The following is a 20659-nucleotide window of genomic DNA, read 5'->3' as shown; positions in this document are numbered from 1 at the left end:
TAATGAAAGTACACTTACATACACACTCTCCATGACCTCTTAGACGGAATCCAGGCTTACACATGCAGTTTGCGTAAGGCTTCTTTGTGTCATTTGTATACGCCGGTATACACAAATGCATACAACCTCCATTATGTGTTTTACAAGGATGTTGAACTGTATCAAAGCATAAATGGGCAATTAAAACACGATTTTGAACATAATTAATCAAATATGCTGGAGATAGTTACCGATTGGCTGTTTCTGTCTATGAAAAATATGTACCGAATATGGCCTGGATATGTTGTAGTGTATAACTTTATAGTTGTCTGCATTTCTATTGTTCAATCTGATTATTGATTGATTCTGCCATGAAGTCACAAATAGATTCAATTCGAATATAGACACTGAATATAAATTTTGAGCTAAATTTCCTTGCTTTATGATTTTTCTACTCTTGCCGTAATAATCCACTCTTTCGACAAAGTCCAGATAGGTATCAACCCAGTACACCATAGCCGACGGAATGTCTACGGTGACTCCGTACGGATATACAATCTTCCATGTTACAATTTCTTCCCGGTTAGAACCGTTTAAGTCGCAACGTTCCAAAGTTGGTGCGGAATAACCCCATTTGGTGAAGAACATCACTCTATATTACAAAAAATATATTAAAAACATATAAATCATTAGACTATTGCGTAAGGTTAACCTTACCCTCGAGTCGGATCGAGTGCAATTCCTCTAGGTTTGCTCAGATCTACTTCTAACAAAATATCACAGACTTCTAAAGTACTATTGCATATTAAGATAATTTCCTTGTGATCGTCTAAAAAATACCAATTTCCCGACACCCAGTCTAATGATATTTGATGAATAGCTGAAAGAGGTAAAATAAATAATAATGATTTAAAAAATACAACAATAATATTTTCAAATTTAATTAATATATTTTTCAACAGGTGTGATTTTGCTAAAAAACTTACATTCTAATTCAGGAAATAATGATGGCGAAGGCATATACCACTTTTCATTCAAATCGTCAATACTCGAACAGCAAAACGATGATTTTGTAACCTTATTATAAATATAGCAGATGGATCTGAAAGAAAAAATAGATAAAATAAGACCTTCTGGCTATATATATTATATTTAAAAATAATTGTACGAACCTATTTTCGAAATTGAACTCCAAAGCATGCGAGTTAAGCAATTTCAAAGTTGAGTTTCCGCTCCATGGTGTGCCGTCGAGTTTTATTCTTCTTATATCCCTCTGAGTGGAGAAAATAATTGAAGGTTCTTCATCTACAGGATCTATATAAGATGAATAAAAATATTTATTAACTTAGTATCTCATACATAAAAATCAATGAATATTACACCTATCTTACCATTGATTGCATTGCAGTATGACATGTTGTATAATTGATAGCCCTCAACACACGAACACTTGTAAGATCCGACGGTATTTTGACATAATTGATCGCATTTAGAGTCAAACATACATTCATCCATATCTAAAATAAATATTTACATCATAACAAACATTGATATCAGGTTATGTAATTCATTTCCATGTGGGCAGACTTACCGACGCACTTTTCACCTTCTGGAGACTCTCCTTGGGGGCAGAAGCATTTAGGACCTGCTACGGTAGGTCTACATCCGTGATCACATTTTGTGTTATTGCAAGAAAACTTGACATTTCCTAAAAAACATTGATATTATATATATATATTAGATCGAGATTGAATAAAAAAAAAAAATAGAAATAGAACTGACTGCAAAAATCCCATTCGTCGCTATTGTCCGGACAGTTTCCGTGATTATCGCAAAACATTTCAATGGGAAGACACGTGAGCTTATCATTGCAATGTTCTTCGTTTGGTTGACATTTTACTCCAACGAGACCTAAACATATATCGATGTAAATATGATACAGCAAAGTATTGAATGATATTAAGTAAATAAAGGAGAGATAATAACATCTGTTTGGTGCTTCATCGGACTTATCTTCGCCGTATTTCTCGTGTATACCACAATCTACGTCTCCATCGCAGACCCATCCATTTGGGATGCATTTCTTTGTGAGAGTGCATTCGAATTGATTGTCTTGAATGCAACTGGTGGAGTTTCCTAATTTGTATGAACAAAAAAAAATAAGTTAATAATATTTTATATACATATATATTCGAATAGTGAAAGAAATACAGTAGACTCCCCAATAACACGGTAAATTGGGAACGTGCTATTTGAGTGCCAGTTACTTTATGTGTGAGCGAACCAAAGGGAGGATATCTTACAACACGCACCTGATTCGTACGTACATATTGAAAAAATGTATGATTATTTTCTAGTCCCCTAACTACACAACTTACCGTGCTATTGGGGGGGGGGGGGGGTTACTGAATATGTCTAATTATTATTATTTTATAAAATTAATATAAACAAATTTTAGTACATAATCTAGAAATTTAGCTTAGCATTTTTCAAATTCGCTGTATTTTTTTCACAATTTGGCAAAAATACGACAGAAATGGTTAAATTATATTTCTAAAAACTAACTTCTGGGAATTGTTGATCTCAAATTATCACAGTAATCGCGCGAGCCTCAAAAAGCCAGAGTCAGAGACCGTCATGAACCGAATTTTCTGTAGTTACAGTGCAATTTTAATAAAAAAAATTGCTCCACGTTCAAAACCATTTTGATATTTTAAATTAATTTTTAGTTGCTAATTACATTTTAAGAATAAATCGTCTGAAATATAGCACTGCTCGGCCAATTCAATATCAACATTTATTTAGGATAGTATAAAAGTGAAATATAAAATTTTGCTTTGCGCAGCCAATTTAACCTCAACGTTTTTTTTATTTATATTAAAAAAAAACTCCACGTATTTTTGTTAATGACCTTCTTTCAAAAACTTGTCAGTTCTTGAGTTATTGACATTTAAAAAAATAAGTTTAGCTAGTAATCGAATGGCGTATTTTTTATGGAAATCTTAGTATTATAAATACGAAAAAATTATCAAAATATACTAGTAGTATCATCCGTGATCGTTGCGACGAAATTAGTCACAAGGACTTGCTAAAAGCTTATAATACTAATTGATATGTTTGTGTCCTGTCTCGTCGGCGTTATATGAAATATAATAATCTAAGTATTTGCAAAAATTTTGTCTGGCAAAAACCCGCAGGAATTAGATCTAATTTTGTATATAAAATTGCATACAAAAAGTAGGATTTTATTTTATTTTTTCATATTATTTTATTATCTACTATATAATGTTTTTGACTTTATTACATTTTACTCTAAGATTTTTTTCAAACTTATTTAAAAATTTTTTTGTTTAAATTTTATTTTTTAATAGGCATTATTTTGAAACAATTTAGCAGATCATTTGTTATATGTATCTCACAAAATATTTTTATTTTTAAAATTTTTAAATGTTTTTAACCTCTTTTTTTAAACAAAGTTACGTTTTTTTTTATTGTTTTGAATAGCTGCCATATTGAAACTGTCTAACAAATGTAGCTGAGATATTTAAAAGATCTATTTTTAGAACAAGTTTTATGTGAATATTATTAAAACTACGGCTGTTATAATATCTAAAAAAATCCGGATAAATTACAAAAAAATGTAAAATAAATAATTTGGGCCTCTACTTTTTTTTCTAGGTATTTTAACAGAGTTACGATTTTGTATTTTTATTTAATAGTCGCCATTTGCAACAATATGGCGGATTAGACTGGCTAACGAACTTAGCCGAGATTTAAAAAAATCATGTCGATATAATAAAAACTACAGCATTTATCGTGCCCTCAAATTTTATTATATCTCGCAGGAATGACCAAAAAATGAAATCAAGGAATATATGTACATTCGATACCTTTTACGTCTAACTAGTTATTTATTAGACAACAAATAGTTTCGCACCCCGAATCATCGAGTTTTAAACTGCTTTACACTTAAACCGTCGAATAAGTCCAGCAAAACAGTTACCTGAATTCAACCCGATCTTCGAGACGATTCGAAAATTTACGTTTTCAATACATATATAGTACTGAAATTTCCACTTACTAAATAATATAAAAATAAATTTTATTATATTTTACAAATATAGCAATTAAACATTAAATCACCTAATGTAAAACAGTAAATTTAGGAATTAAGTGAAAAATAGAATAAAATAAAACAAGTTAAGATAACACAGCTAGTTTATTTTAAAAACATAATTTTATATTTCTAAGATAATAAATTTACTTACGGCAAACATCGTCGCAATTCTGTAGTGAAGAACACTGCCTTATTTCAATGCATCTGCCATCGTTACATCTATACTCAGCTGGTCCGCATTTGCTTTCTTGGTCTGAAATAAAATATGATGACATTAAAAAAAGATAAAACTGAAATTGAGTAGATAGTAGTAATACAATAAAGTATGTGGTGATATGGTTACAGTTGAAAAACCACAGCTAACGCGATCTAATAAAAAAGAATATGATCCTTATCATCAGATTACACATCGTTCATCAAAAATATAAAAAAACATTTTCATTGGGGAATGAATTAAACACTCGCACTGGATTGGTGAATCATTGCGTCAATTATACATTTTATTAGACCCTATTTTCAGAATCGGTCTAATCCTGGTCACAAAAGTGGTTAACCGCGGTCAAATCGTTGGCAATGAATTGAACTCGAGAATGGATCTTAAATTAAAAACAATAACATATTGTCAATGACGTCATAATGGGATCTAAGTGACGAATTATCTCTTTAGCGACCTCTGACTTTGAGATGGTTTCGAGAACGAGTCACTTTAATTGAACAATCGGCGTTAAAAATAAGTTCTCATTGATAGGTGTGATAATTGAAGAATAACGAGTAAAACACAGTATACTCATAAATTTAAAGATTGTGTATAATGAGACAATGGTTGATATTGATATTGTAATGTTGCGGTTATCAATATTTTTTGCGTAGTTGTCATTTCTAACTTTGAAGCTTAAAAATACATTATTTTGTACAACACTCCTTATTGAAACATGGTTCAAACTCATTCGTAGATTTTCCTATTCATCCTACTAACAATGATATTATTTTTAGATATATAATAAGCTAATAACGAATAATCATCGCGTTGCTTACAATTCAATTGAAACACGCAGACGCGTGCAACAATCGTGAGATAATCGCTGCAAGTTCTCTGTCAAGTCCTTTCTAATCAATTATATTATATAGGTATACGTGAATGTATCTATACGTTGATATAACGATGCAAACAAGTTTCTTGCACACTAATGGTATACTCTTCTAGAGGTGTTTATGCAAGTGAGATGAAAACCAGTCATTCTCACGTATGGTTTATAGGCAAGAAGTCATAAACACGTCAGACACCATATACGAAGAGCGCGTGTTCAATTGTTGAACTAGCTACGACTTGGTTACATAATAAACTAAGCTTTGGTTGTATGGGTTTGATATGACCGCATGCCTAAAAAAGCAGTTTAAAGTTCAAAATCCATCTACCATTTTTCCTGTACGAGTTTATCGAGGCTATAAGATAGCAATTACAAGAAAGATTAACTACTAATCAGGTTTACCTTGTTTTCATAATTGGTTAGAGCAAATTCCTATTGAACTAACTAAATAGAAAAGATAAATCAAAAAGGTTTAAGCAGAAGAAAAAACACAAACTGAACATTTTGCATAAATATAGAACGGTTCTTTGATCTACATTTACTTAGTCTAATCTGATTACAGTTAATCCAAATGTTAAATAACTAATTTAGATGAAAATAAAACAATTTTCACTGAAAACCTATTAAAGAACACATATATACGTGATATTGACTTTTTGTTGACAGAACGAAATGACTTAAATTTGAGGGAAACAGATGCCACATGAGAAAATATCAATTGGGTCGGATTGGATTGGACTGAAAAGATCATGTATTTCAGTTCCTGGTAAAAGAAAATGCTACATGAGGTGTTTTTATATATATAATATTTGTTTTCATATCACATGTGTACTATCAAAACATTTCTACACCAGTGGTTTTTAAAATGTTTTTACATATTTTTTCCGTGAAAAAGTCTTAATAATATGATACCACATTTTATAATAGATTAATCTATTGTTATATGATCCTATTAATGTAACATTTTTTAACGCTGTCAATGCATAGCGCCCGCCATTGCCAAGAGTACACCCGTGCACAAATTTATTTTATAATATTTTTATTTTATTACCATACATATTTAAAACTATACCCATTTTCTATAATAAATCATGTCATGTTTAATCAAATGAGAATCGTTAAACGCAAGTTTTAAAGGGCAACAAATTAAAACAACTTTGGGTCCAAATTTTATTAACAACCTAGTCATAATTATATTATTCAGGATCAGATTAATTATCTAATTGCTAGAATTAAAATAGCACAGTCAGAATAAAAATTTTGGACGATTAGAATTGAAATAATGAAATGTCATAATTATATTATTCAGGGTCAGAATAAATAACAAATGGTTAGAATAAAAATACCATATAGTCAGAAAAAAAAATATGAGACGATCATGTGAACAAAAAAATATTATAAATGGGCAATAAATTATTTATTTTAAAAATATCTTATAAAATATCTCGCTCGCACCTAAATTGTTGGACAGGTTAGGTGCGAGCGAGTGTTGGTCAGAACAGTGAACACACCATGAATAACTCTCAACGAATTTTATTTAATTGTAATTAGGACGAGAATGTATTTTGAGCGACGAACGCTTGCCTTTTGTGTTACCATTTGACAATGTTGCGAGCCCAACCGAACAAATTGGCCCTAAAACACTTGATAATGACCATGTATTATTATGCTAACCATCTGACAACATAAAACTGACATTCCACATTTTTCAACAAAAAAAAAATCATTTTTCTAGATTTTAATTTCGATTTTAAAACATTTTGTTTCTTTTTACTGTTTTTCGAGATTTTTAACGCGGTTACGAATTAATATTTTTTTGAATAATCGCCAGTTTTAAAAAAGATGGTGGATCAGGCGGGCTAATGAACATAGTTGAAATTATTGCGAGGTCTATTTTTAGAAAAAAAATAATGTCGGTAGGATAAAAAATAAAGCAGTTATATTCCGTTTATAAGTCGCGTATTGAGCAGGCGCGTACGGTGAGATACATTCCCTTTCACTCGGTCGAGTGTTAAGTGACGAGAGTGAGTGAGAGATAAGGGCGTGCGTTAAATGCGTTCCGCACGCCCACTTTTTCTCATTCACTCTCGTCACTTAACACGCGAGCGAGCGAAAGGGAATGTATCTCACCGTACGCTCATGGTCTTGAGTATCTTTTTAATAGTGTTTTTTGCTTTAAACGTGGATTATCTTAAGAAATCAATATAAAAGTGATTCAAATATTGAAAAATTTCAAACTTTATTATAAAATATCAAATTTATTTTAGCAAAATATAAAAAAATACAAGTATAAAATAATAACAGACAGGATTGCTTATTATATAGAAAACACAAATTATACAACACATGATTCTCTACAGAGTAGGAAACCTAAAGTGATATATTTAGTTGGTAAATAATAATTTAAAGTCAAAAAGCAGAAGCTTTTAACAATTTTGAAGTAATTGAATACTTAATAAAAATATAAAAAAACAGTGACTTCTATTATTTAAACAAAGGCGCTTTACAAACAAAGCATGACCACATCACAAACGAAGACAATGACCATAACACAGTTAAACCAAAACTTCTATAACCGTTTGTTACCACTAAGCAATAAGTATTGTATTTATAGAATGTATTGTGATATCATCAAAACGAGCATTGTTTTGCTTAATAAATAGTTTTTTATGTTCATCATGAATCGACCACAATGGTTTTGTATATGGAGAATCACCCGGGAGAAATACAAGACGGCCTAATTAGTTTAAATAACCCCTATCGCAATTAGTAGCGATTTACTTTGATACACACCTGTGCATTCTGAGAGGTATCAACATCAACTTTTCAAGGCTTCTGGTACGTATACTCTGCTCTACCAATGCCAGAACTTTGCATTTGACTTCGCCACCTGATACTGACACATGAATTATATCTGCGTATACATAATAATTCATGCAATAAAATATATATTGACAGATGTCTCACTGGTCCATCGCTCCACATATAAATCCATCGTTCAATATTAACAAAAACAATACATCTGGTGAATAAATATTTACTATAGAAAAGGTTCATAAGAGCGAAAGAAAAAAACGTGACAGGTTCATTTAAGATGAATTTTATCGGATCACGTGGACGAAACGCATAACAGGTCCATGCTTCAGCAACTAACTTTAATATTGGAAAAAATATGATACAAGGAAGAGACAGAAGAGATCGTAACAAATTGAGAACTTTAAATGTATTATTAATTTATATGGAGATAGATATGACAGTAGTAAATCTTCGCAAAGGATATGAAATACGTTTTGTCTTGAATTCGATTTCTATTCTTCAAGCAGCAATTTATACCTATCGTTTAAAATCTTAATATTATAAAATTACATAATAATATTTAATCCTCTGCTTACTCCAAATGTATATCCTTTGCGTTAAGTGATCTTCATAAACACAAAAAGAACAGTCATATAAATAATCTAGATAGCTATGCTTTCAGAGGACATTACCCTCCATTAATTAGAGACTGAATTAAGTTTGTATTTGTCCTTTTGTGTGACAAGGATGAATCTCGTTTATTATAGCGATTAAATAATAACGTTACATTTAAGTTCTGAACAATATTATTGTATCTTTCGTTGAACCTATATAATTCTTCCCTAATCGCATATGGCAATCAAAAGTACATTTATAATAAACACATGGATTCCATTAAAACTTTGGTAATAAATCTCATTTGAACTATATGGATCAGCTGCGGCGAGACGAGTTTAATTCTGGATACCATGTTTTCATAAATTAAATGATCGGTCGTAACGTTATGGTGAATGTAAAAATAAAGTATCGTAATAGACCATAATGGACTGTAGTGGCGCAGTCGAGTGATCCAATGTATGAGAATGACTAGTGGCTAATTAAGACACGTCAGAACTGATAAACATAAGTGTTATGGGGGACTGGTCGCTTGTTTTGAATGTAGGAGTTCAAAGAAAGTTCATAGTTTTATTAGATAGAAGGAGTTATCTGTTATGGTAATCTATATAAAGATTAAGACAATTATACGGTGTGATAGTTTAATTCCCAGATTGACCGAATTAAAGTGACAACCAATTATTGCACAGTTGTCTAAAGCCGACTGCTTATCGTAAAAAATCTATTAACAAAATTTGATTGTGAACGACAAACATTTTCAAAGGAGGGATGGATAAAGGTATTCATAAGTTGAAATATTATAAATGTATCATATATAAATAAATTTGTTTACGGTTCATAAGATATCGACATGTCTTGCCATTAATGCTATACATATTTTATGTTGATATTCATACGTGACTGTATATGTTAATAGGAGATTAATTCTGAGTGAATGCATAGGCACGTATTGAAAAACAGTTCTAAATAAAATTTAAATATATACAGAATCTACTGAACTAGTTTGGAGTATTGCTGTAATTTTAAATTGAAATTGATGCAATAAATCATTGTTGGACCTCTGATGGATATACATATCTATACGTTATTTATACCATTTGACAGAATAATATTGCAGTGTATTTTTTGTGGTAATCTATGAAACAAACTAGAATAATTATCTAACATAGTATATATATAAAAATAAAGAAAGCATAGAAGAGGAGATACAAAAAGGAAAAGTTTTCAAGGCCATTTTAAAAATCGAATGCAAATGCAAATAGAGATCGTCATTTTAAATCGAAGCTAAAGAAAATCTGTAAAATTTGATAAGGAAATTGTCCCTAATGATCCTGATTATAATTAGTGATTCTAAAAAAAGGTAGTCCACTGTTAATAGGTGTATTATAATCGGACCGTCGATACAAAATGTTATATGTACTACAATCGCCGCTTGAAGGTAAAATCATGTGCATAGAAAAAAAATCTTCCATGACCTAATTGCCTAGCAACTATTGAATGAAGTCTTTGATGATCCGAAATTGCTTCAACGCCTCAAAACAGGCGACGAATCGTGAATAAGATGTGATATCGAAATAAATATCTCTTTGTCTCAATAGAAGCGCCCACAAAAAAATAACGTCAAGTTGAATCGATTGTAAAGATTCTTCTTATTGTTTTTTTCTTCGATTTAACTAATAATTATTATCACTAAGTTGTACGGTTAATAAGGCGTTGTACTTTAAAGTTTTACGTTGTTTGCGTGAGACAGTCTAATCAAGAAACGACTAGAATTGTGGGCAAACAAATGGATTTTGCAGCAAGATAACATACTGGCTCAGAGTTTACTATTAATTCGTATATTTTTAGCCAAAAACAACATCTTCAGATATGCCTCTTTTGAATTTTTTTCTGTTCTTTTGGATATAGAGGACATTGAAAGAAACTCTGGTATAGATGAAATAATATATTATAAATGATTTTTAAAGGCATTATGGCTCTATAATGATAACTATTATTAAACTAAATAGTTAATGTAATATTATAAACTACTCAATACATGCACACATTTATATATATGTTATATTGTACATAACAAATATGGATTCTCAGTACGATGGAATATTCTTTATTTATTATTATAAAAAAGGATACAAAGATAAATTCGAAGAACTGAAATATAAAAAGATTCCGTCTATACATCCATTTTGGGATGTATAAACGGTTAGATATGATTCAATGAATTCGCGTAAATATGTTGATGTAATAGAATATTTCTAAAAGGTTCCGACTGATAAGCATCACGTATTGTAAATGTATAGTTTCGAAATTCAGTTTTTTGTCCAGAAACACGCTCTTGCGGCACTATTTCGACCCTTCATTCGGCTGCTAATTATCATTTAGTTAAAGCAATCTGACTTCATCCAGAGATGGTCAACTATTATATATGAGAATTTTTTATTTACTACGAGAATAGATAACGTTGTAACTATCTACTTTAAGACAATATGTGAAATGTGTCACCCTCAAAAGTAGAACATAGCAGACGAATATAACAATATATATTTATTATAATATTATAAAACAGTTAAAGAAAAATATATATACAAAATTTGCGACTTTTTAAATATATAAATACCATTTTTTATGGAAAACTACAGTTTATAGGGAATTACTTATAAAATACGTGCGCAACAAAATGCACATTTTTATTATTATTTAATTATACTGTCAAGCACATGAGTTTGAAAAGTTACTGACATTAATTATGTTATGTAACAGAGAAATGACCACGCCGCCGTGGCCTGCCAGCATCTTTTTTTTATTATAGGGATGGCTGGCGAAGTGAAAATAAAAGCAGGTATTGCATACACGCAATTCTCTCTACTTTTTGTACATTTTTACCTTGATTCAGACATATTTTTAAACAGATAGTCCACGAATTATGCTACACTAAACATAGCCGTTAAATATAAGCAATAAGTATTTTTTTAAAAATGCGTGAAATGTATGTTTGAAAAAAAAATTTTTCATTGTAAAATAATGCAATGTTTTTTTCTGTTACCAACTCAAGATAAGTTGTAGTAAACGATATAATCAAAATGTTTATTTATATCAGTATGACTGTTTTTTTACAGCAAACAATATGACTGTTTTTTACATCAAACTTGATTTATCTTTTATTTTTTTAAGTAAATAATTTTTTTTTATTGCTATGACAACTAAACATAATTGCTTTTTAATAGCTTATATTATTGAGAGTACACAAAAAAGTATCAAATTTTTAAAACACATAATTTATTAAAAAAAAAAGTACGTCAATAATTAAAAAAAACACAGACCAAATTGTCTGGGACTATAAGCACTAATGCGGTATTTACATGTTTTTATATTCTATAATATTTACATAAACATTTATAACTTAATTTTAATTAATGTTACTTTAAATATGAGTAGAAACAAATAAGAATACGAGAAATTATAGACTTTATTTATTATATTAAAGATTTTATTTCAATCAATTCAATATTAGTTTATTTTTTATACAAAATAAATTAATATTGATAAAAATAAATTAATATACACAAAACAAACGCCGATACTGATACGATTATTATGTATATCAAATTCGTTCCAAACATTATTAAATAAAATTATGTATCTAAAATGTTTCATCAATTTTGCTGAATTAATTCAATCGCAGCTGATCTTAATTCTCGTGATCCAAAAAAGCTGAAATGACATCTCTAATTAAAACGCCCTCACTGATCAATAATTAGCACAGCATTGTGTTATGCATATTTCATAAATTTCAAAAACTTATAAAAGTAATCAATGATTAATTAAAATAATTATTTTTTAATTAAATAATATTTTACAGGATTTTTACAATTGATTTAATGAATTAGTATCGATAAAAATCGAGAGGAAAATCACAAATATATCAGAATATGGCAATATCTCATCCATTATTTATTTAATATTCGAATAGTTGAAAACTACGAATAATTGAGAACCCTACTTCCAACTCAAATCAGGTCCTGACCCGTCGCAATCGTTATGCCCCCGAGCAATTGTGTATCGAGGAAGACACTTGACAGTGTTTCGCGTGTCAATCAAACCCATCAGCTATTCGCAGACGGTTCAGGACTCAATTTCGTCCTTGGTCGGTCATCGCTACACGATGCAAATTGCTCATCTGTCATACAACATGCTGATACCTCGCATGAATAATTCATTGTGCATTTTAGAAGAATATTCGAAGACGCGTCCTGCTCTTAAGTCTATGCGCTTCCACTTTTCGGTTTGGCGAAGAGGACCTACTCAAATACGCCCTGATTTTTTGCGATCGAAAGCCGGTCCAGCCTGTCAGCGAGGGCAGCCAGCGAAGGTCATGCGAGGCCCGCGGCCCGTTGAATGACCGGTCTTCAATACTTGCATACAAAGGTTATCTTTGCGGCGCTCTTTTCTTTCGGGATTGACTTCGACTGTCTAGAATCAGTTTTAGGCTTCAAGACGCAGCTCTATCCAAAGACATTAAAGTTCAGTACAACAATTACTGCTAATCAATTAAAAGTTGGTGACTAAAATCAGTGTCTGAATGATCAAATCGTTTGGTTTCATAGATTTTACTACCCTCGTAGATCTTCGCTGCTGTCTGTATTTATACTATAACAAATACTGCACATACCTCCAAAAAAGCTACACATTAAACAAAGTCCTCTGCACTTTTTCTAGATCAAGAATTGACTAACTCTTGAGGACTTGCTCTACACCAAAATTATGAAAAAGAAAAATTATTTTTAGTTGCGGGAATAGTTAAAAGTCAGAGGTGTCCAGATCTGATGAATATGAAGCACTTTAATGAATTGCAATAATACCGAAATTTTCAATACCGGTATTACAGAGAGAAAAAACAGTTAATACCGGTATTACCGGTTTTAACATTTTCGAAAATACGGAACAATTAATTCTATGACAACATCATCTTTGACAAAATATCGTCTTTAATCGACAGCTTCTGGATGCCTCCTAATTTTTTATACCAGAGGCCAGATTATCCCTCGCCAATTTATTTCAATAATATATATTACTCATTATTTTCAGTTACGATTATCCGTAAGAATCTTTTAAGAAAGAAGTGCATAGAAAATTGTTACTTTGTTTATTCAAAATTTAACACATTTTTAAAATTTTTTTAATTTATTTACAGTATTTTATTTTAAATATTGCACATTCAATATTTATTTTAAAATATCTCAATTATATTTATTTATTTTCGAACGATTTATCTCTCGTATACTTATTTATTTCTACTTTAATTATTTTTTTTATTTTTAATTGGATTAATTTCTCTTAAATTGCCCGTTGAAATTTCGAGCTCAGAATCGATATTTTCCAATTGTTTTAACAACAATTTTAAGGCCCTCTCGGCTGTCAATAATAATCGTGAAACAATTGTCAATAACAGCTGTTGCTACTTTACAAAAACAATATTAAAAAAAAAACATTTTGGATCATAAAAAAATAAAAATAGCCCTAAATCGTTTAGGCTGCGTAATTTATTCATATCTGAGCGGGTTATTAGATCACCAAAGCAAAGATAAAACCGCCGGCCGGTTAGAGTAATAGAAAATCGCAAAAAAAATATTGGTCATTCAAATACTTTCGCCCTTCCGAGAAAAAAATGTATATTTTTAAACATCTGGCACGAACACCTTCGAAAATGTTAATTATTCAAGTGTCTTCTTTTATAACTTAAGCAAAAAATAAAGCGAGTTCGAGTGTTAAAAATTTGTAAACAATTATTTGTCATTCTAAAACCAAATATTAAGCATGAATCAGCCTTTACTTATGCAGCGTTATAAAAAGTGCAGTGGTTGTAAACCTTTTAAAATATCGTACAAATTTAAATATACATAATAAAAATGAAAATTCTCAATTTGACATTTTTCTTGAGAAGAAACTCATCTCGGCTAAACTAGAATCACACGATTAAAAATTAACTTTCAATGTTGGTAGCTCTATTATGCTACTGAGGAATTCAGATTCACCAAAACTAAGCAACGGAACGCGGTTGGTTAAAAAATCATTGAATACATATGTAATTGAGGCAACGATGAAGTGTTTATTTATAGAACACCATTGTTTCAAAAATCTTCAATTCTGTCGCTCAATGCGAGATAAACAGATGTATGAGTTGGCAAATGAAACATCGTATATGATTATAAAAATTGGGTGCAAAAACAATGTAACAAAAAGGTTGATGAATAATAAAGAAGAACGCGTTATATGGTAATACATGTTATTTTATGGAAAATCGGTTGGATCCGTTGTTAGTGTTTTCATAAATAGATTTACATTATTTTACAGATTGTCCAAAGTAAACGTTAAACTAATTAATTCGGCAAAATCGTGAGGCTCTTGTACAATAGAGTGTTATTTCGCCAATCTAAAATAATTGCATAAGCATACTTGTAATGTGTATAATCATAATATAATCAACCACATTAGCAAATATATATATTTTTATTATTAAATATTGCTGTATAATGTATAATAAAATAAAATAATGTGGCACTTATGCTTATTAAATTTAACAAGTTAAATCGGAAAATTGTTAAATTAATTGAAATTCAACTGAAATGTTCTACGTTATGTAATGTAAGGGTAAAGTTTATTTTAAATAATAATAATAGGTGTATTAGGAATTTAACAACAATATGTAAGTTGTTATCTATCCTTCACTGTATTGATTTAAGAGTCCCTGACCTAATTTACATTTAATAAAACGGGACTTTATGATGTAGAAACATACATATATAATAATATCATTTATTACGACGTATATATACATATTAACATTTTAATAATAATATAAATTGGAACGTTTGTTAATTAATATCTTTCACATGCGCAATTAAAATAAATTGAGTGATTTGTGTTGTTCAAATAAGTAGAAATCTTGACTCTAATAACGTTAATTGAGCAATTTAATCGATTGTGTAATTTTAAATAAATTAGTTAATCGATGCATTACGTCATGCGAATCGTGTTTATTTTATAGTAAGATATGAGTTGCGATATTACAATCAGTTTATAATTATACAATACAGGGTGTGAGGGCCTTTATTGAACGTACCGGTCACTGTTGCCTACCTTGGCGCTATCAAATCCACCTATATCCATAAATATAGCGTAATCGCCACTATGCATTATGGTATACTAAAAACTAATAGGAAATTATGAGCCAAACACTTTGTTTGAGAAGTGGAGTTTAAAAGCGTGCACTTTAAAAAGCTATTATAATGTTATGGTAATACAAAGTACATATTCTCGATATATACATATAAATTACAAGTGCCCAGAAGTGCACGAAGAAACATTCGATTATTCATGAATTCTTTGTGCTTATGTAAACGTAATATTTTCTTTGTGCATTTTATACAGTTTGTGTATATAGAGCGCTTTGAGTCCAATAACCTAGAAAAAATATAAATTTATTACCCCGAAGGACCATAAATATGAAATAATAATTTACGAAGAACAGTAGACGCTTGGATAATTCAAAGAAAATGATTACGATGCTTTTATATAAATCTCAACTTAAAATTGAAGGTTTGTGTGAACTTGATATTTATTAGTCTGAAATTTTATTTCCAAATATATTAAGTTACCGACGAGTTCATATGTAAAATTCTAAAATATAACTCGGAAAACGAACCGAAACTTCAATACGGAATCTGAGCTCAGAGAGACAAGAAGAAACTCAATTTCAAGTTTAGATCTGACAAACGCCATCCGTATATGAACTAAAATCATTTATACAGAATTCGGATTTAAAAATAAATATGGAAAAACATGCTGGATACATATTTTAACTCAGTAAATGTTGGAAAATCCTTTATTGAATTAATAAAATTCGAGGCATATATATTCAGGCGAATCCATCCGCTTTCAAATTTTTTCAATTTCATACCCATTTTAACTCTAAATGCAAAATATATTTGGATTATATTTATTGGGATTATCTAATATAAATGTTCCAGCTACTTAGAATCGCTATAGATGCTATAGCGATTTTAGGTATTTTTGTAAAGATAGCACTTTGAGGTTATCAAAACATATAAGAGTTCATAATGTATGTACATATTTATGTCATTGATAAAAATAAGAAAAGTAGAGGACTCAAATTGGATCCATGCGGTACTCCAGAGTGATCGAAATAATTTTATTGTCAAAGCGACGACATAACCGCTTAGAAATTTAGTTGGAAGCATTTTAATATCTTATCTCTTATTTGTTTAGTATTGGCGCACAACGCACTGTGTCGTCGATTTATTACATCAACACTTCTAATCATATCTTCTATGCAATAAATATAAATAATCAAATATTATAAAGTCAGTCAATGTGTTATTTATGGAGATGTTTTAGAGATATTGAAAGTACAGAAAATAAAATGTAAAAGTTAAATATAATGTAAGAGTTTTCCTAGATAATTCTTAACTTACGATCAAATGATCTTATTGAAGTAAGTAAGATAATGCATGTAATATATTACAAGCTAAAGTGAGCTCTTGTGACCTTTTTTCCTTTACAGTAGTTTACCCAAATTAGTCTGTGCGCAATTGGGACCTTTGTCTAATTAGACGGGTCACGAATGTCCTGACCTCCCCGTTCGTGCCCCTACGGTGTCGCAGTTTCCTATTTGCGCAGCCGATTGATCCTTGCGCACACACGGGCAAAGGGTCGTTGATCCTAACAATAATAAATATGAATTGATGAATGTTGAAATTATCTCTGATAAGACGACAATGACGGATGCAGGATGTACGAATGCAGAAAGCGCATTGTGCAGATTCGCGATAGGACGCATACGATTCGATTTCTCCGAAAAGGATTCGATAAAAGGTTTAGTATGAAACTGAACTGAGTTAATAATATCAGAAATAGACGCTCGTTTCATTGTTGAGTTGTGGAAAGGATGAAACTATAGAATAGTGAATAGCAACGCAAACTATAAGTAGCTCGTGAACTGCATAAATATTTTTGGTTCTCTTTATTTTAAGCAGGTAAATGAATGCTTATAGATTGAGTGATTATATCTATATAACAGTCAATACCGGTGATACCGGTATTGACTGTTATATACCGTGGACTATTTGGGTAAAAGCATGTCTGAATGGAGATAAAAATGTGCAAATAGTAGAAAAAATCACGTGTATGCAATAACTGCTTTAGTTTTCACTTCGCCAGCCATCCCTATCATAAAAAAGGCGCGGTAATTTCTGTTAAATAACATAATTACTGGAAACTGCTAGGTATCGTTAGATTCGTTATATTCATATTAAATCAATTTTTTTTAATTTGCGGCGAAATATCGGCCGATGGGATTTTTTGCATAAGTAGGGTGGGCTGATATTTCGGCTCTTTTGGACTAAAATATAGATATTCTACTCCGATAAAACTATTTTGGTTAATCCCCTACAATTATCATTTTATACTACGCTTTTTAAGCAATATGAGCATTGTCGTTTTCGTAGTTCTAAGCCATGGAGTGGCGTAGTGAAGGGGGTGGGGTCCGGGGGATTTCAACCCCCCTTGGCGGAGCGCAGCCGGTGATTTTATATTAATTAAATAATAATTAGAAAAATTATCCTGCCTTTTTTCTTGACAAACCCCCCCCCCCCTCCACTTGACAAAATCCTGGCTATGCCACTGCATGGAGATATCGTTTTTTTTAACAAATAAGATGTATGGATTTATAAATGGATTTAATTTAAAAAAATATTTTTGTAATACCGGTAGTACCGAATATATTTTTTGCCCGAATACCGGTATTGCAATTCCTAGACATAATATCTAAGCTTTTTTTAAATGCCTTCCTTCTCAGAATATTAATATAAATTAATAAAATATAAAACGACATAAAGAATTTTTGCTAAACAGCCATGACCTGTCACTGTCATAGACAACAACAAAAATCTATTGGCACAGTGTTGAGTAGGTCATATAATACTTACTGATTAGATTTTTTTGATAAAATTAAGGCAGAATGTCGTTATGGGAATATAAGCATGAAACGACGCACACGAGATTTTACAAAAAATCACAATGTTAACAGAAGTATAACCGAACGTGAGTCAAACAATGTGCAAATGTAATGTTCCTGACTCAGCGCTGGTCCTAATGATATTACTATTACTCTATTTTCTAGAAGACTTAATGATATTCCTGCAATATGATCCATACTGTTAAATGTAAAAAGTATAGATTTAACAAAAATATTAAGCGTAGATCAGTGTCATTTTGATCCCACACTGAATATTTAAAAAAATATTTATTTATTTATATAAATTAAATTAAGACCATCGTACCATAACTTATTACTCCAATGAGTCACGTTAGTCAAAAAACAATACACAGAAAAAATCATATCAGAAGAGGACGCGATCGTAGAAGAAGACTTTTCGGAATCCAAGACTGAAATTCCTCGAGAATAGTTTGAAGACACTAGAATACAAAAAACGGATAATAACTAAATGTTTTTTGATAAAGGTATCTTAATAATCTTTTATGCACTTTTTCGATTAAGAGGGAGAGTTATTCAGTGATTCCAAATTATAGGTCTCAATTAAAGAATGCTGTAATCTAAAGTGTCAAAGAGGACACGGATCGCCAAAGCGAAACGCGTTCTTCATAACAAAGCCGAGTATCTTAGAAGATTTTTCGCAAACGTCGTTTACGTGTAGAGAGAACCTCTTCTTGCTCTCAAAAATGATTCCGATATCTTTAGTGAAAGTTTCTCATCGAAATCTTTCATCATCTTTCCGACACTATAAGGCAAATGGTTAAAGGAAGCCCATCTCCATAGAAAATCTAAATCACTATAGAGTCTGCAGCAGATCGAATGCACATAAAAAAACTGCCGTATGTATATCATTAATAAATAACGTTAATAGCAGAGTGTACAATTTGAACTCTCGAGGAACTCCCTGAAGAGGTGAAATATTCTTTCGACAATCGGCTGCCATATGTTACAAACTGTATACGATAGCTTGAGAATAACCGAGTTAAATCATCCGAGCAACCGACAGTCTGACAATTTTTATAATAATAATAATAATAATAATAACCCATATCGTCTACTTGAATTCCCGCATTCAGAGATTTTGTCACCATTTTGGTGAAATACAAAAGCATAACGGTGGAACGGGTGGGACAAAAAATGTTGGTATTTATGGCATATAACTTCGACCATCGTGACGCATTGGGGTAACCTGTTAGGTTATGATAGTTTTAATTTAATTTAAATAAATAAATAATATTACAGCATAAACTTAGTAATAAAGCATTCAATTTCTACTTTGAATGACTGTACATTATTTATTCGGTCTTTTTTTATAACAAATAATAAAAAATGGCAATACCGGTATTAACTGTTTTTTCTCGGTAATACCGGTATTATTGCAATCCATAATCATAATATAGATTTATTGCGCCAATTATACGGCATTGTCTCAATTTTTATAACTTAAAAATAATTTGTACTGAAAATAAACGCGTGTGACAAGCAAGGGTAACCGGGCAGTGAAAACAGTGTTTTTTTTTTTCGATTTACCATAGAATTATATTTAATCTAAAAATACACAATATCCCTGGAGAAAATGTTTAACGATCGTATACGGTTAAATTCAACCAAAATATTTTGCTGCAAAAATAAAATAAATATATCTACACCAACTACAAATGAAATTCAAAGAGATTATAAATCGAACTAGATATATATTATTTAACGACTAAGATTTTTTAGAAAATGGATAGAGCTGAAAATGATAGCTATACTTCCATAACGAGTAAATTTCATTAAATTCTCTCCATTATCAAAGAGTATAAATAGCCATATCCATAATCAAATAATACACTACACTCAAAATACAAAGAGCACCAGATTATCGAAGCATATCCTAATATGCTTCGAACTAATGAATCATACAATTTGATTCGAATGGCAATCGTTACGGAGAAACGTTTAAGTTTAAGAATATAATTCAGCTTTGAATCAATTTAATATGCGCTGTGT

The 20659-nt window shown here is 30.6% G+C and overlaps 1 protein-coding gene across 4 annotated transcripts in view; it reads right to left on the bottom strand.

The window, feature by feature from the left end:
* Window positions 1–20659, bottom strand: part of LRP1 (LDL receptor protein 1) — a 68281-nt gene that overhangs the window by 37597 nt on the left and 10025 nt on the right. For 3 of the 4 annotated variants that reach the window (XM_088193193.1, XM_088193196.1, XM_088193194.1), the window contains exons 2-11: window positions 4248–4349; window positions 1966–2115; window positions 1762–1890; window positions 1571–1687; window positions 1371–1496; window positions 1152–1293; window positions 966–1081; window positions 697–859; window positions 231–631; window positions 19–156 (exon numbers count right to left, since the gene is read on the bottom strand). In XM_088193193.1, the coding sequence (XP_088049319.1) occupies window positions 19–156; window positions 231–631; window positions 697–859; window positions 966–1081; window positions 1152–1293; window positions 1371–1496; window positions 1571–1687; window positions 1762–1890; window positions 1966–2115; window positions 4248–4349 (1584 nt within the window). Of the gene's footprint in view, window positions 1–18; window positions 157–230; window positions 632–696; window positions 860–965; window positions 1082–1151; window positions 1294–1370; window positions 1497–1570; window positions 1688–1761; window positions 1891–1965; window positions 2116–4247; window positions 4350–20659 lie in introns of those variants that run through there. The other variant, XM_088193197.1, reaches the window with a different exon arrangement.

This window comes from Plectrocnemia conspersa, unplaced genomic scaffold, assembly GCF_051122295.1.
Source record: "Plectrocnemia conspersa isolate PC_06_02 unplaced genomic scaffold, ASM5112229v1 ptg000009l, whole genome shotgun sequence".
NCBI classification, from domain to species: domain Eukaryota; kingdom Metazoa; phylum Arthropoda; class Insecta; order Trichoptera; family Polycentropodidae; genus Plectrocnemia; species Plectrocnemia conspersa.
Note: the sequence above shows the minus strand (reverse complement) of the source record. Positions and strands in the feature narration are given on the sequence as shown.